Genomic DNA, 12,949 nt, shown 5'->3' with positions numbered 1-12,949 from the left:
GGCAATTTTCCTTGCGACAATTGTCAGTTTGTAGGTGAGAGAGGGTATTGAGAGGCAAATGCTTACCATATGCCTTACCTCTCTCTCTCCATCAAACTGACAATTGCCGCAAGGAAAATGGCCTAATGTAAATTGGGACCTAGACGTTTACACCAGACAATTTGTCCCCAGATACAACTCTGATTTACTAACAAATACATACATTTCGGCTGTCTCCCAGCTGTCCATCAGTTTTTCACAGACAGTAGGTTTAACAAATTTTTGACATTTTTTGTAAAAATATGTGGGATGATAACTGAAATGTGTTGAGAACAAAATAACATGAACAAAAACAAAATTGGTCTGTTTCAGTACTACAAGAATCTAAAAATTTTCTCTATTTTTTCGATAACATAAAGGAAAAAATGTTATCGTAGTAAAAAATAGTAGTTTCTTGCAGGTTCTGGAACAGAGCAAATATGTGAACTGAAAATAAAAAGAAATCGATGATTTCATTCATAATTTTTCAACTGGTTTTGCAGTTGTCGGGACGCCTACGTCACACAGGCAAGTTTTGGGTTTTTAACAATCAATACATGAACTCCACTGTCCTGTCATGTGTAAACGCAGGGTAAATCCGGTTATATAGACGATGGTCAGACTAGCACGATTTCAACATGGCGACGTCTAGTTTATTGGCGAGGGGTATGAAGTAGAAGTAGTGAAACCCATGTACATGGTTTTCTGTGTTTGTTGTGTTGCCTCTTCTTGTTATTCGTTGCAAGATCTTTTCTTCCATTTTCTTTCATTTTTATTCTCTTAAGCAATCGTTAACAACAAAACAAACACAAAAAGATTTAATAAAAAACATTTAATTACCCCCCGTTTACACATGCAAGTGGCAGTTCGAAAAATACCAATACACTCAAACATATTCACTGCCACACCAACTAACAACATCACTGCCGATAAAATTTCCTTGTCAGTAATCAATGTAAAGGCCTGCGTACATAAGCTGCTTTGCCTGATTGCCTTGCTTTGCTGCTTCAATAAAAAAATAAAAGAACAAAGAAGGCCGACCCAATTTCCAACTGATGGCAACCCAGTTCGAAATTTCGTCTTTATTCTATTATTTTTATTACGTCAGAAATGAAGCAGGTAAGCAAGGCAATCAGGCAAAGCAGCTTATGTACGCAGGCCTTTAGTGCTTTGAAAGTAACTTCAATTTTTTTCCGAACGTTTACACATGCAAGTGTCAGTTCGAAAAAATTGAAGTTTCGACTATAATATCCCAGCAAAAAGTTTGCCTCCAAAGAGGCAGTTAAATGATATGTACAAGTGATCTGGAAGTGCATCAAATTATGCATTTTCACTCATGATTTTTACAAGAGCGTGACTACGGAAAGAGGCACTCCATTGCACTGCATTTTAACTGACCCTTTGCCACTGCATTTTAACTGACCCTCTGGCACTGCATTTTAACTGACCCTTTGGCACTGCATTTTAACTAACCCTTTGGGGTAGAATAGGAGGCAGTCCAAAGCACGTGTTTAGATACAGGCATTCTGCGGAAATTGTGCAAGCCATTACAAAATATGCCAGAACAAATAAAATGCATTATTTGTGTAAAACACAAATATTAAGAACTTTATTACATTAACACAAATTATGAAAATTCTCCATTGAATTCAATCGCAAACATGTGTGTTTCCTCCGCTCTCCATTTGTTCCAAGCTGAACAGTTTTTGTTTCATTTGCTAAATGGGTTGTCTTCCCATCACCAGTTAAGATTTCGACATGTACTCCATGGTATAATAAGAAAGGTATGACAGAGCTCACAGCTGATTATAATTTTTTTTCTTTTGGTGACCAACTTGTGTCAACGTCATTTTGTTACGTTTTGTTTTGAATATTCCTATTTTGACAAATTCCAAAAAATACATACACACATTACTGAATATTAATTAAAAAAAAAAAAACGAGTTCGTCTTCGGACGGCTCAAAGAAAAGACGCATAGACGCAAATTAGATTCTACGCCCACGGGCTTTAAAATAATAACCTAAAAAACTTTTGTAATTTTAAAAATAAATAAGAAACAACAAGGTTTAAATACCTTTTAACAAATTGTTGTGGAAATACCGCCGCGACCAAGAAGCCGAAAGGAACAAGGCCACTTTAAGCACAAAAAAAAAAAAAATTAAAAAAAAAGAATTGTAGTCGTAATAAACACAGAAACAATAACAGTGAGAAGATGCGACGTATCAAAAACTGATTAGGAGCTCAAATGGTCATTTTTTAAATTCCTGGGGACTATAACCGTAGCTCTGAGGGGTCTGCTGGATGTGATATTAAATTTAAATTCAATGGCTCCAAATGTGAAGTCCAGTGTTGACAAGGACACACAATAAAGCGAAATAAAGTAACAATCAGATTGAACATTGCAGATACTATGGAACATGAACAAAGTAAACAAAGTTATGTCACGATATTAACTTCTATTTAACAATGTAACTTCTTATTGAATATAAAATAAAGAAAAAAGGTGAATCTTTCGCTAAATTCCCAATATATTTTTGATCGGATTTATTATTACAATGTGATCTTAACCTCCAATAAGAAGAATTTCACTTTCTCCATTTTCTGGCGCACGTTTGAGAATTTAAGTAGTCCTTGCAGCCGTAAAATGGTAAGCACGCCTGCAGGCTACATTTCTGGGGGTCGCTAGACAGCCATTAAGACTCGTCGTAAAAAACATGCGAGAGAAGTCTCCTTGTCACTTCCGGAGTTTCTGTGGTAAATATACATACATACATGTGCGCATGTGTAGGTTGTGGAAATATGAAAGCTGCTTTTCTTGACATTTTTCTTGCTAATGTTCTGTATTCTTACAAGGACTCGAATTTACAGATTGATAATTAACAGAATCCAATCTTTCACTTCATAAAACGAAGACTTCTCCTGACTTTATTGATACTTTTTCTTTTCTTCGTATTAGCCAACAGTTACGATCTTTAGCAGGGACATTTCTAGTAGATCCACATAAAAGTTATTGTCTTGTCCTGTAAATAAACCTTTATGAAATTTTAAAGGCAATTTCGAAGACTGAATATATCGTATTATTCATTTTTTAACACATTTCATTAATTTTAAAAATTTAATAAAATATGAAACAAAACAAACATTAACAAAAACAAAACTTGACGTTTGTCACCATAGACAATTTTGAAAGGAAGCGGGCATACGTGTAGGGTTGATTTTCCATAGTTTTTTCGAACCTGTTCTACCTTCCTTATTGTACCATGATGTACTCCAACAGCACTCCATTCGGAAATTTTCTTCTCTTGAGTTACCGGAAAAATGTTCACAAATGAAATATTATTCAGTTTGTATTAACAAATGTTTGAAAATATTAACACGCTTATCTCTTATTGGAAAATTTATGTCGCTGCCTGTAGAGATGTACAAACTGATTTATGTACATGTAGGGATCTCTAACAACTGCTAATAACCCAGCAAAATAAATTGGAAGCAGTGCAATGTGGACTAGTTCTGTCACTGCATGTTTTGATGCAGTTCAAACGGAGTCGTGAAAAAGGCACTCCAGTCCTCACATTTTAACTGCATTTGGATGCAATCCAAAGAATCACATCCACTTGTCACATTTTAACAACATCCGGATGCAGTTCAGCGGAGTCGTGAAAAAGGCACTCCAATTCCTCACAATTTAACAGCATCCGGATGCAGTCCAAACGGAGTCGTGAAAAAGGCACTCCGTTCGCTACATATTAGGTGTGTTCGTTTACTCAACAATTTGTACAAATTTGTACAAGTTCAGTAACTTCTTGTAATCGTCTAAGGTCTTTTGCATTGTACAGTAGAGTAAACGAACAACATCCAGTAACAATTTGCACAAATTTTGAGTAAACGAACACACATATTCCCAGCAAAATGTTTGCCTCCAAAGAGGCAGTTAAATGATATGTACAAGTGATCTGGAAGTGCATCAAATTATGCATTTTCACTCATGATTTTTACAAGAGCGTGACTACTGAAAGAGGCACTCCATTGCACTGCATTTTAACTGACCCGTTGGCACTGCATTTTAACTGACCCTCTGGCACTGCATTTTAACTGACCTTTTGGCACTGTATTTTAACTGACCCTTTGGCATTGCATTTTAACTAACCCTTTGGGGTAGAATAGGATGCAGTCCAAAGCACGTGTTTTTGTGCAAGCCATTACAAAATATCCCAGAACAAATAAAATGCATTTATTATTTGTGGAGAACAAAAATATTAAGAACTTTATTACATTAACACAAATTATGAAAATTCTCCATTGAATTCAATCTCAAACATGCGTGTTTCCTCCACTCTCTATTTAATCCAAGCTGAATTGTTTATGCTTCATCTGCTATTTGGGTTTGATATTGTCTCCAACAGCACTCCATTGGGAAATTTTCTTCTCGTGAGTTACCGGAAAAATGTTCACAAATTAAATATTTTGTAGTTTGTATTAGCAAATTTTTGGAAATTTTAACACGCTTATTTTTTCTTTTTATAAAATGTATGCCGCTGCCTGTAGAGATGTATACATTGATTTATGAACGTGTAGGGATCTCTAACAACTGCTAATAAAATGTAGCGAACGGACTTTTCACGACTCCGTTGAACTGCATCCGGATGTTGTTAAAATGTGACAATTGGATGTGATTCTTTGGATTGCATCCAAATGCGGTTAAAATGTGAGGACTGGAGTGCCTTTTTCACGACTCCGTTTGAACTGCTTTAAAACATGCCGTGAAAGAACTAGTCCACATTGTATTACTTCCAATTTATTTTGCTGGGTATGTATACACAACTGTCTGCAAGTTACTTGCATGTGTAATCATTGGGTTAATGAAACAGTGAAAATTTAACTATTAATATTAGCTTTGTTCCTTTACTTTTTTAATGGTAAGGGTGGTAAAAGAGAAAAGTGTCAAAATTGCTCAAAATTGCTCTCTCATGAACATTTTTACCACAAAAGTAAAGGAACCAGCAATGTCAAAAAGAAACATAAAAAAATCAATTTTCGTCTTTTATTTCACAGTTTTTAATTTAGTTTTGTCAGCGTTCGACTTTTTCTTCTGTTTTTCGTCCATTTTCTTTTTCATTGTGAAATAATCGTCAAACAAAAGCCGAAATATCAGTTCTGTCATTTTTTACCTGCAGTCATTTTTTAGCCTGTGGTAGAAGAGAAAGCTCTCTTCACTCTCACTCTCTTAAAAATTGCTTCCAGTTTTGCCACTTTTCGGGGTTAAGGAACGCTTTGCAGGTTAAAAATGGTAACAAATGGTAACCTCAGGTAAGTAAAGGAACCTGCAAGAAGCTACTACTACGATAACATATTTTCCTTTATTTTATACAAAATAGTAAAAATTAGTAGATTCTTGCAGTTCTGGAACAGATCAATCATTTTCGCAAGTTTTTTTAACTATTTATTTTCACATTTCACATACAGCATAAAACAGTTGCATTTTTCGGTACTTTATGAAAAGTTTTACTCAAAAGTTTAAGGTGAAGCAGGAAAGCAAGGCAAGGTCAGGCAGATTATGTACCCAGGCCTTTACTGCTAAAAGAAAATTAGTAAAACATTACATAATATTTTATTTAAGTCCCAATTTACATTAGGCGAGTTTACTTGCGGCAATTGTCAGTTTGATGGAGAGAGAGGTGAGGCATATGGTAACCCTTTGCCTCTCAGCCCCCTCTCTTACCTACAAACTGACAATTGCCGCAAGTAAACTCGCCTAATGTAAATTCCCGCTTGCGCGATGGTCTAGTTCGGCATCGGAAACTTGTCGATTCTCAGCGTTACAGTAACTAGTTCCACTTCTGACCCCTCACAGTGCAATCAATTGTAAACTTTAACATGGGATGTCATAGGATGTAACCAATTGACACTATGGGCCTGTTTCACTATGTCGAAAGAAAATGAGTGCGAACGAAAAACATCTAAACTTTGCTTTTCATGTTAATATGGACTTTGTTATTGCTTCGAAACAACTACAAAATTTGAAAATTATACACGGGTTAAGTAGTTTTTCTTTCGTTTTCATTTTCGTTCGACATAGTGAAACAGGCCGTCTATGCATAACCTGTAGGTGGTATTGTACTAGTTCCAGGTTTACAGTCATATACCAGTTTATTTATAAAAAAGTGGTGGGAAATAGTAACAACTGACGCTTCGTCGTTTACTTGGGGATATATAGGTGTCAATTGGTTCCCTTCGCATTACTTATGGGTCAATTGTGAACTAGTACCACTTACCTCTAGTTTAGGACTATTTAAATTGCCACAATTGGAATTGCTAGCGGGTAGAGAGAAGAGGCCGATTTGCATATTTCCTTCGTATTCCTTTTTTATACCAGAACAATATGAATAATATGTACGAAGATATTCAGTCCATCAACACTAGCTTCTCTTATTAGATGCTTCATTTATATTAAAGTTATGAAGAAAATGTAAATGTGAATTATTTATACAACTCGTCGTTTAAGTTAAGTTAAATAAGTCGCAACTGACGCCTCCTCGTTTACTTGGGGATAAAAAGGTGACAATTGGTTCCCATCGCATTACTTACTCTAAAGCCACACGTTGAAACTTTCATACGAAACTTTCACAGCTGTTGGGAGAGAGATGTGATGAAGGAGCTCCTTCACCTTCGCTCTCTCCCAAAAGCTGTGAAAGTTTCGTATGAAAGTTTCAACGTGTGTCTTTAGAGTTATGGGTCAATTGTGAACTAGTACCACTTACCTCTAGTTTAGGACTACTTAAATTGCGACAATTGGAATTTTCGTCGCAAGCGGGTTGGGACTAAAGTTAATTATTTAAATAAAAGTGATTCCGTACTAAAATACAATTACCATACAAATCGTACAACATATCATAGCAGAAATCTGTACATTATATTGCCACATTACTCACAGTTTGAAATTCCACTGAAGAGTAATTGGTCATTTGACAGATCGCTGAACAGTAACTGGCGTGGTAAAGATTTTCTTTCTTTTCCTTTTCCGATTTCAATATGACGGTGCGTGTTGTTCTTTATTTTTTTTTTTTGGAAAAAATTAATTAGTTGGAAAATAAATTTTAAATGTGAAATTATTTCTGTGTTTTATAGGCCGCTAAAGACAGTGGAAAGAAGATCAAAAGAGATCCCGCTAAGAACCCTATGCGCGATCTGCACATCAGAAAGTTGTGCTTGAATATTTGTGTCGGTGAATCTGGTGATAGATTGACCCGTGCCGCTAAGGTATGCATGGTGTTAGTGTGTGGTATAAATGGACTGTTGCTGTTCTAATGGAGAAATGTTTTTGTTTGTAATGTGTGTTTTTAGGTGCTTGAACAATTGACTGGCCAACAACCCGTTTTCTCCAAGGCCCGTTATACCGTGCGTTCCTTCGGTATTCGTCGTAATGAAAAGATTGCCGTCCACTGCACAGTCCGTGGTGCCAAGGCTGAAGAAATCTTGGAAAAGGGTCTTAAGGTTCGTGAATACGAGTTGAGACGTGACAATTTCTCTGCCACCGGTAACTTTGGTTTCGGTATTCAAGAACACATTGATTTGGGCATCAAATACGATCCATCCATTGGTATTTATGGTTTGGATTTCTACGTTGTGCTCGGTCGTCCAGGTAATTATAATCTGCTTTCCTGTTAGAAATAAAACAAAAGTGATGTTGATTCATTGCCATAACTCGTCGCACTTAATTAGGTGTTTCCAAAACATTCACTTTAGGGTGAAATATTAATAATTTTGAAAACACTCAGTCAATGTGCGCATAAAAATTACATTGTAAGGTTGAAATGCTTAATGCATATTCAAATGTGTTTTTGTTTGGATATGCACGGTGTTTCCTTCCACAAAATAACTTTAATCAATTATTTTTGTTATAAAATCGGAGCTTTTGTTTTTATTGTTGTGATAATTTAACGATTGTCATATCTATGTTTTTTTTTTATAGGTTACAATGTTGCCCACAGAAAGCGCAAGTCCGGTACAGTTGGTTTCCCTCATCGCCTCACCAAAGAAGATGCCATGAAGTGGTTCCAACAGAAATACGATGGTATCATTCTTAATAGCAAGAAATAAGTTGGCGTATTGTTAAGAACAGAGTTTATATTACGCTTTACAAGTGTAATGTAAACATTGGAGAAAATAAACTTTTTTCACGTAAACAAACAAATTTGGACTTTTTATATATTGGAAGTTAACGGGTTGGATCTAGCATGCATACAAGATGATGATGAATGTGAATAATTTTGGGAGAGGGAAAGGATCAACAAAAATCCTTAAGCATCAATAGTGAATCTTTATCTGTATATTTCAATTTATTTACATTCAATACTAAGAAAGCTTTTAGGGCCAATTATACAAGTATTGGAAGATTAACTTAAAAATAGTGCTAAACCATGATATTGAATATACAGATTTAAACCTAACAATGATAAGAATGGCCCCCTGCCATATGAATATTGTATGATTATAAATTAATTAAAGGATCCCATAGCAACGAGTAAATCTGAAGTGTACAATTCTCCATTGAAATGTGATTTTAATAACTTATTAAAGTTGAGGTAAGAATAACAAAACTTTTGTTTGGTTTTGGAATCACTGTGACAAATATAAAGATAGAAAATGCATGAGATAGCTATCATGGAAATTGACTATTGTAATATTAGGTACGTCTTTGTTGGAATAAGGGGAGAGCAATTGCTAATGTTTTCTTGGAAATTTTCAATGTTGCCTAGGTAGGATAACGTAGAAGTAACGAAACAAAACATTCAAGACACATTCTATGGCAGTAAAGATGCTCCACTGAAAAAATATCGTGGTCGACATAACAAAAACTATTTCGAAAGAATGCGGGGTTGTCCTTGGACGATATTTAAGATGTTTTTTTTATGTGGCTTATCCATTTTAAGACCCACTCTCTTATCGTCTTGGGGAACAAATTGTTTTCACGAACAGCTGGCGAAAAATCTTATTTTTTTCAAATTGTAAATTTTTTCTAAAAAGCCGGCCTTTGGCCGGGGATTTAAGACTTTCTTCTATGGACAGGTGCAAATCTTGGGCACGGAAACAAAATTCTCTTTTAAATTGTAAATTTTTTCCACGTAAGCAATGCAATTTTCGGAACTTCAGAGGCCCATATCTCGGGAAGTATGGACTTTCCCCCGAAAAGCTTTATATTTTTGTAATCATGGTAAAAATCTCAGATTTTTCTGCCAGGTGTTCGTAAAATCAATTTATGCCCGTCTTGGTGCTTACAACAGGATTAAATCGGATTACATGAAGAATTATTTTCTGTGTGCAAAGCCGAACGTTCTTAAACCCCCTATAGAAAAGGGAGACTGAGAGGTAGGGTTCCCATAACGTAAAACATCCAAGACGCATTCTGGGAAGGAATAGATATCCATAGAAAAATATCGTGATCGACATAACAAAAACTATTTCGAAAGAAAGCGATGGGTGTCCTTGGGTTTTAAGGACCACTCTCTTATCGTCTTGGTGTTTATAACAGGTTTAAATCGGATTACAAGGATAGTTAACTATTCCCTGTGTATAAGACCGAACGTTCTTAAAGCCCCCTAGAGAAAGGGGAGGTTGCGAGGTGAAGGGTTCCCATATGCATCACCTCTCTCTTATCATCATGACATACATATATTGATTTTATTCACACAGCTCCGATCGGGATGATTTTTTTACAGATCACTTTAATATATATAATTTATTTGGGAAGTCCATACTTCCCGAGATATGGACCTCTGAGGTTGCGCAAATTCTCTTGTTAAAAGGCGACTACTTGAAGAAAAAAGATATTTTGTTCCTGTACTTGAAATAAAAAAATTAGCAATATGTATCCGATTGAATTCTCGAATATACTCCAATGGTTCCCCTTAAATTCCGAAGGTGTGATCTAACTCCCTTTTTGTACCCAAAAGAAATCACCAACGCGATTTAATGTTTTATTAATTTAGTAAATTGGTATATTTGTCAAGTTTTTCTGGTGTCTGATGTTGGATCAAACATTATTTAGGGAGAGACGGGGGGTCTATAATAAAGGTTTGTCTGACTTATTATTACATATGTATATGTGTAAAGTTTACATACGTTCAACTTTAAACCAAAGAAATTATTTACTTAATATCCTATTTAGTATGACGACATAATTGCTTTGTCACAGATCTCAGCAGGCTGGTTGGTTGATTTCTTCATACAGGCATCAAAAGTTGCATACGGCTTTTCTGCTGGTACTTCTTTTCTTGGCGACCAGCTACGCCCCATTATTATTATTTCTAAATGACTACATTTTAATACATTATCCAATATTAAAGTCATTTTGGCGACCACATTCCATATTTTCCATTATTCGTCTGTTGCGGTGGCGGAGGATTCTGAGTTAAAAAAGACAAATGAAAAAACCAATTCAAAATGGGGGGAATTATTGGTAAATTACTTGTACAGTATTATTACAGTTTGTTGCTTCTGTAGGTTGATTTGCATTTGCATTTCCCACGGGATTGGTGTTATTGGGACCTCGATTTGCAGTATTTGCCAGCATGTTATTCGAATTACTTGAATGGGCCATCCAAGAGAGGAAATTGCCACTCTGCAATATAATAATATAGGTATATTAGTTCATGAATCAGTTGCCCATTCCATACTCTTACCTGTTCTGGATTACCCAATAAACCGAATTGATTTAATGCTGCCGCCAAAATTGCAGTATTCATAGGTAGGGAATTTAAATTCAAGCCCATGCCCAAATTTTGATTAGAATTTGGCCCTGGGGGAGGATTAATGCCTAAAGTCTGCATGTGCATATCCAATGGTCGGTTTTGACTGTTATTAAAATTGCTACTACTGTTATTGGTGTTTGGTGCCGGCGGCGGTTGTTGGGGCATCATGTAGTTTCCTCTATTTCCACGCGGATACGTGTTTTCTCGATTCACAGGCACTCCTCCTACAGGGTTGTTACTCCCCATCATACCAGAACCTGCCTCATTGGGAGCTGTATTGGCATAGTAATTACCACCACCACCACTGTTATGCATTCCAGGACCTTTTGATTTAAACAAACCACCATGGGGATTGTCATTATGGCCACTGTGATGAGAATTTCTACCACCACTGTTGGCATTGTGATAGGAGTTCCTATGATGTTCATATTTTGGGGCAGCACTTGATACATGCAGTGAAACGCCTGAAATAAAGTCTTATTAAATGAAGTCTATGTTTTAATGTAACAAACTCCACCTTTTACAATGTGATCTTCTCCACACAATGACGCCGCAACTTCCGGATCCAAAAATGTAACAAAACTAAATGCTCTAAAGGGTCTAGGTATAAATACATCTGTGACTTCACCAAACTTCGAAAAATACTCTTTCAAGTCTTCTGCAGTAATATCCTCGGTACAACGACCCACAAATACCTTGCATGGTATTTGATTGGGAGCGCCCTGTGTGGAAGAAATAAAGTTATTTATGTACGTCTCTCCTAGAATGTTGGGAACAAGACGGGAATACTTTTTTGAAATTTTTACCACAGGTAGGTGGGAACTTTAAAGGCCTATATCTCGGGAAGTATAGACTTCCCAGTAATGGTATATATATTTTTGTGTTCAGGACGACGAGACCTAACTGTGGAAAAAATTAAAAAAAAATCCGGTGTGCACTTGCATTCCCATCTTATGCCGAATGTTGGTCAAAGAGTAATACATACCTTTGAATTTGGAACTTTCACCTCACACCATCGACCATCAATTGAATGCCGATTAGACAGTACTCTGGCCTGTACATCATACGAACCAAATCGTACAAAACCAAATCCTTTTGACTGACCCGAATGAACATCCTTTTTTATTTGAGCCATCAACACCTCTCCAAATGTCTCAAAATAGGCACGAAGACTTTCTTCTGTGGTCTTCCAGGGCAAACCCAGAACAATTAAATCCGTGCAACGTGCCCGTGATTCCATACGTTTTGTTTTGGCTGTGGAGTTTTCCAGTTGGTCATCGCTTTTGCGTTTGTTTTCTGCAAGCAAAGAAACTTCCGGATTAATATTGACAATGGATCAAACTAAATCTCCAAGAGTTCTCCTTACCTTTGGGAAATACACAATGGTAAACATGATTACCCCAACCAGTCTCACTTGGTGGATACAATTTGCCATCATTTAGTCGTATACCACGAAAACATTTCGTCTCCTCATTGAGAAATTTCAGTCCACACGCACCCGGGAAAGTAGATTGTAATGTTGACAATAGTAAGTTTTTATCCGGCTCTATTGGCAGCTCTATTGGTTCCTCTCCATCTTCCTCGACTACTTGTACAAAATCCATATTTAATCAAGTAATTCTTTAGCTAAATTTAATCAAAAATTAAAAAATCCGATTCCAATAGAAAATAATTGTGAGTATACAACGATGCTTGCAAAATATCGATGACCGAATCGAAAGTTTATTATTGCAATCGATGTTATCGATAAATTTAGGTAATGATAGCTGTGTTCCTTTACTTACACAATATTACATAAGTATACGTACGTCCCATAAATCTCGGGTTTTAGAAAAAGTAATGATATTTATGAAATTCCAAGTACACAGGTTTATTTCGTCTCACTAATAAACAATATTTAATACAACAAAAGTATATTCCATAATATAAATAACGGTAAATTTTACAAAAACCAAAAAATGATACTTACAAAAGTATACATACGCCCCAAGGAAATATGAGTATTATCGTACAATTTATGGAATTAGCAGCAAAATTTATACATTTTATTATTTTGGCGAATGTGTCTGGGTGTCCGAGATAAATTTTAGAGGAAAAAAAATAATTTTTGGGTGTTAAATGCCGTTATTTAATGCCAAACTTCTTGTATAGCTCGTTAAAGCGGACCCTTGCTGATTTCTTT

At 35.9% G+C, this 12,949-nt stretch overlaps 2 protein-coding genes across 5 annotated transcripts; one reads left to right on the top strand and one right to left on the bottom strand.

The window, feature by feature from the left end:
- The first annotated feature begins 6,980 nt into the window (after positions 1–6,980).
- RpL11 (ribosomal protein L11) lies at positions 6,981–8,210 on the top strand. The gene is made up of 4 exons (XM_073957472.1): positions 6,981–7,054; positions 7,145–7,276; positions 7,361–7,658; positions 7,989–8,210. Exons 1-4 carry the CDS (start codon positions 7,049–7,051, stop codon positions 8,114–8,116), a joined length of 564 nt encoding a protein of 187 aa, XP_073813573.1. The 5' UTR covers positions 6,981–7,048; the 3' UTR covers positions 8,117–8,210.
- Positions 8,211–9,984: 1,774 nt separating this feature from the next.
- On the bottom strand, positions 9,985–12,491 carry LOC141387398 (TAR DNA-binding protein 43-like). 4 transcript variants are annotated; one of them, XM_073957026.1, is made up of 6 exons: positions 12,134–12,491; positions 11,753–12,063; positions 11,285–11,489; positions 10,699–11,231; positions 10,485–10,637; positions 9,985–10,422 (listed from the first exon to the last, which is right to left on the bottom strand). In XM_073957026.1, exons 1-6 carry the CDS (start codon positions 12,369–12,371, stop codon positions 10,363–10,365), a joined length of 1,500 nt encoding a protein of 499 aa, XP_073813127.1. In that variant the 5' UTR covers positions 12,372–12,491; the 3' UTR covers positions 9,985–10,362. The 4 variants fall into 4 exon arrangements, with proteins under 4 accessions (XP_073813127.1, XP_073813128.1, XP_073813129.1 ...); XM_073957027.1 differs by having other exon boundaries at positions 10,502–10,637; positions 11,753–12,078; positions 12,134–12,483; XM_073957028.1 differs by having other exon boundaries at positions 10,502–10,637; positions 12,134–12,483.
- Between the last annotated feature and the right edge of the window lie 458 nt (positions 12,492–12,949).

The sequence above is a fragment of the Musca autumnalis genome, unplaced genomic scaffold, assembly GCF_047663935.1.
Source record: "Musca autumnalis isolate F117 unplaced genomic scaffold, ASM4766393v1 scaffold_5, whole genome shotgun sequence".
Lineage (NCBI taxonomy): Eukaryota > Metazoa > Arthropoda > Insecta > Diptera > Muscidae > Musca > Musca autumnalis.
Note: the sequence above shows the minus strand (reverse complement) of the source record. Positions and strands in the feature narration are given on the sequence as shown.

Coding starts and splice junctions, on each gene's coding strand:
- RpL11 (XM_073957472.1), top strand. Junction 7,277..7,360: donor GATTGACCCGTGCCGCTAAG/GTATGCATGGTG, acceptor GTGTGTTTTTAG/GTGCTTGAACAATTGACTGG. Junction 7,659..7,988: donor CGTTGTGCTCGGTCGTCCAG/GTAATTATAATC, acceptor TTTTTTTTATAG/GTTACAATGTTGCCCACAGA.
- LOC141387398 (XM_073957025.1), bottom strand. CDS start 12,371: ATGGATTTTGTACAAGTAGTCGAGGAAGATGGAGAGGAACCAATAGAG. Junction 12,079..12,133: donor CCATTGTGTATTTCCCAAAG/GTAAGGAGAACT, acceptor TTAATCCGGAAG/TTTCTTTGCTTGCAGAAAAC. Junction 10,423..10,484: donor ACTGTAATAATACTGTACAA/GTAATTTACCAA, acceptor TTTTTAACTCAG/AATCCTCCGCCACCGCAACA.